Below are 2,976 nucleotides of genomic sequence, written 5' to 3'. Positions count from 1 at the left end.
TATTTTGTCCTTGTTCTCACCTTGTAATTATGTGCACTCCTTAGTTTATGCAAAACCCCTAATTATATTGAAATATTCTGTTGATCATTAATCTCTTAGGGAAGTAAAATTTTATTCTTTGGGGGCCGGTCCAATATTAGGAGCTTATTTTTGGAGTAATAAATAATCTTTATTTGCTTTTTAAAATCATTTTTGGAGTAATAAATAATACTTTAAACAGTTAATTTTTCAAAATAAAAATGTTTTTACAACTGTGAAGTTGAAAAAGCAAACGTTGAAATTCTGACAAGAGCCGTTCCCCACCACCCAAAGCCCACTATAAAACCTGCTCTACTCCCCCTTGTAAAACTCCCCCCAATACCCTCTCTTCTCACGCTTTCTGTTTCAGTTCAGTAATACATAAAGATGTGCCAGTTTACGTCTTCCCATTGCTCCTGCAAATGTAATTCAAACGTTCTTTACCTTAGGGAAGGGTCCAACACTTACGAACCGTTGATCCTCAGAAGCCCAGCACCAAAACAAGAAGAAAACTGCAGCTTAACCATACCTCTTCTTGTCAAGGAAGCCATTTCCATTGCAAAGATAGCTCTTCCTATGATATTAACAGGGCTCATGTTATACTCCCGTTCATTGATTTCCATGCTGTTTCTTGGCCGCCTCGGTGAGCTTGCTTTGGCAGGAGGTTCACTTGCCATTGGGTTTGCTAATATCACCGGTTACTCTGTTCTTTCTGGTCTTGCCGTAGGAATGGAATCCATTTGTGGACAAGCCTTTGGTGCCAGAAAGTATACCCTTCTCGGAACCACGTTGCAAAGAACGGTGCTTCTGCTTTTAGTTTCTTCTTTGCCCATTTCTCTTCTATGGATGAACATGAGGAGAATACTCATACTTTGTGGACAAGATGAAACTATAGCCAAAGAAGCACAATTATATCTTATTTACTCGGTTCCTGACCTCTTGGCTCAGTCTCTTTTGCACCCGCTAAGAATCTATCTTAGAACCCAATCCATAACTTTACCTTTGACATGTTGCGCTATGCTATCCATTCTTTTACACTTACCAATTAATTATCTTCTTGTATCTCACCTTAGATTAGGAACCCGGGGAATTGCTCTTAGCGGGGTATGGACTAACTTCAATCTTGTAGGCTCATTGATAATCTATATTCTCTACTTTGGAGTCCATAAAAAGACGTGGGGAGGATTTTCAATGCAGTGCTTTAAAGAATGGAAATCTCTGTTGAATTTGGCCATTCCAAGTTGCATTTCAGTCTGCCTTGAATGGTGGTGGTACGAGATCATGATTCTTCTATGCGGGTTGCTGTTAAACCCCAGAGCTGCTGTGGCTTCAATGGGTATTTTGATTCAAACAACAGCGTTAATCTACATATTTCCGTCTTGTCTAAGTTTCAGTGTATCAACCAGAGTAGCAAATGAGCTCGGAGCAAACCAGCCCAAGAAGGCGAAGCTCGCCGCCTTTGTTGGCCTTTACTGTGGCTTCATGCTGGGCTTTTCAGCACTTTTTTTCGCTGTAATGGTTGGGAACGTATGGGCTACCATGTTTACGGATGATAAAGAGATCATAACATTAACTTCTGTTGCTTTGCCTATAATCGGATTATGTGAACTTGGGAACTGCCCACAAACTACTGGGTGTGGAGTGCTAAGGGGTACCGCCAGGCCGAAACAGGGAGCGAACATTAACCTCTGTTGCTTTTACCTTGTCGGTATGCCACTGGCTGTATGGTTAGCTTTTTTCGCTGGATTTGATTTTAAGGGATTGTGGCTTGGAATGTTGGCAGCCCAAGGCTCATGTATGGTGACCATGATGCTGGTTTTGATTAGAACAGACTGGGACTTTGAGGCTGAAAGAGCCAAGGAGCTGACCGGAGCCGAAGTGGTGGTTGTTGATGACAGCAAAGATGTTGAGCAAGAGAAGCCACGCAATGGCAAAGCAGAAACAAGGAGGGTTCGTTTTCTTTGTTAGGCGATTTAGATCCTCATAGCCTCGTTTAGTTAATCATTTTTTATTTATTTATAGTTTTCTCTAACCTGTTACCTGTACAGCTTTAGGCAAGCGTAGGGAGAAACGAGGGGAGTTTTTTCTCGCTTAAAAGGGTTTAAAGCTGTCTTTTAGAATTTGTGACTTCCATTGAAATTCAAATGTAAACAATAAAATTCCCATGGAAAGAAAAAAAGAAGTTGAATCTCATGGGAAGTAGCAAAAATGTCGCTAAAAATCTATTGTCACCCATCATTCTCTGTATTGTACCCTGTTTTCAGAGTTGTACACAACTAGTAGCGATTTGAATCAAAATGTAACTTGGTGTTGCGTTATTTGATTCTTTGACTATGGACCAAGTTGTTCATTCTATGTTCAACAATCACGAGTGAAGAGTTAATATGTGCTTCGTTTTTTTATGTCTTGAATGAGTTCACTTGAATCCAAAAATGAAGGTAAAATACAAATATGTATAATTTTATTATTTATTTATAGTTAAATTCTACTACTAGTCCTTATACTTTGTGAATGTTGTGGATTTAGTTTTTATACTTCAAATTGATAAATTTTAGTCCCTATATTCTTCGAATTGGTCAATTTTAGCCCATGTACTTTCTGAATCGGACATTTTTAGTTCTTTCTCAAACAATAACAGTTAAATTTGTTCAATTAAATTCAATTACTAGTAATGTAGTATGTGTACGGTTATATATTTAGCTCATATTCTCTAAGTGGATCATTCCAAGTCCCTATACTTTTTAATTTTTGAAATTTCAATATTGAGACAAATGACAGTTGTTAATTTATTAACTGAATTAGAGAATAATACATAGAAATAACAAGTGGTCATGGCATTATATATATAATAACATGTTTGTCGCATCAGATTTTGACAATAGTAGAATTTAACTAAATAAATTCAACCTACTGTTCAGCGAGAATTGAAATTTTAAAATTTAAAACATATAGAGAGAA

General features: G+C 37.6%; 1 protein-coding gene across 1 annotated transcript; it reads left to right on the top strand.

Moving 5' to 3' along the window:
- The first annotated feature begins 367 nt into the window (after positions 1-367).
- On the top strand, positions 368-2,335 carry LOC107888818 (protein DETOXIFICATION 49). Its single transcript, XM_016813048.2, has one exon. It carries the CDS (start codon positions 406-408, stop codon positions 1,984-1,986), a length of 1,581 nt encoding a protein of 526 aa, XP_016668537.1. The 5' UTR covers positions 368-405; the 3' UTR covers positions 1,987-2,335.
- The last annotated feature ends 641 nt before the right edge of the window (positions 2,336-2,976 follow it).

Source organism: Gossypium hirsutum, chromosome A09 (genome assembly GCF_007990345.1).
Source record: "Gossypium hirsutum isolate 1008001.06 chromosome A09, Gossypium_hirsutum_v2.1, whole genome shotgun sequence".
Classification (NCBI taxonomy): Eukaryota; Viridiplantae; Streptophyta; class Magnoliopsida; order Malvales; family Malvaceae; genus Gossypium; species Gossypium hirsutum.
Note: the sequence above shows the minus strand (reverse complement) of the source record. Positions and strands in the feature narration are given on the sequence as shown.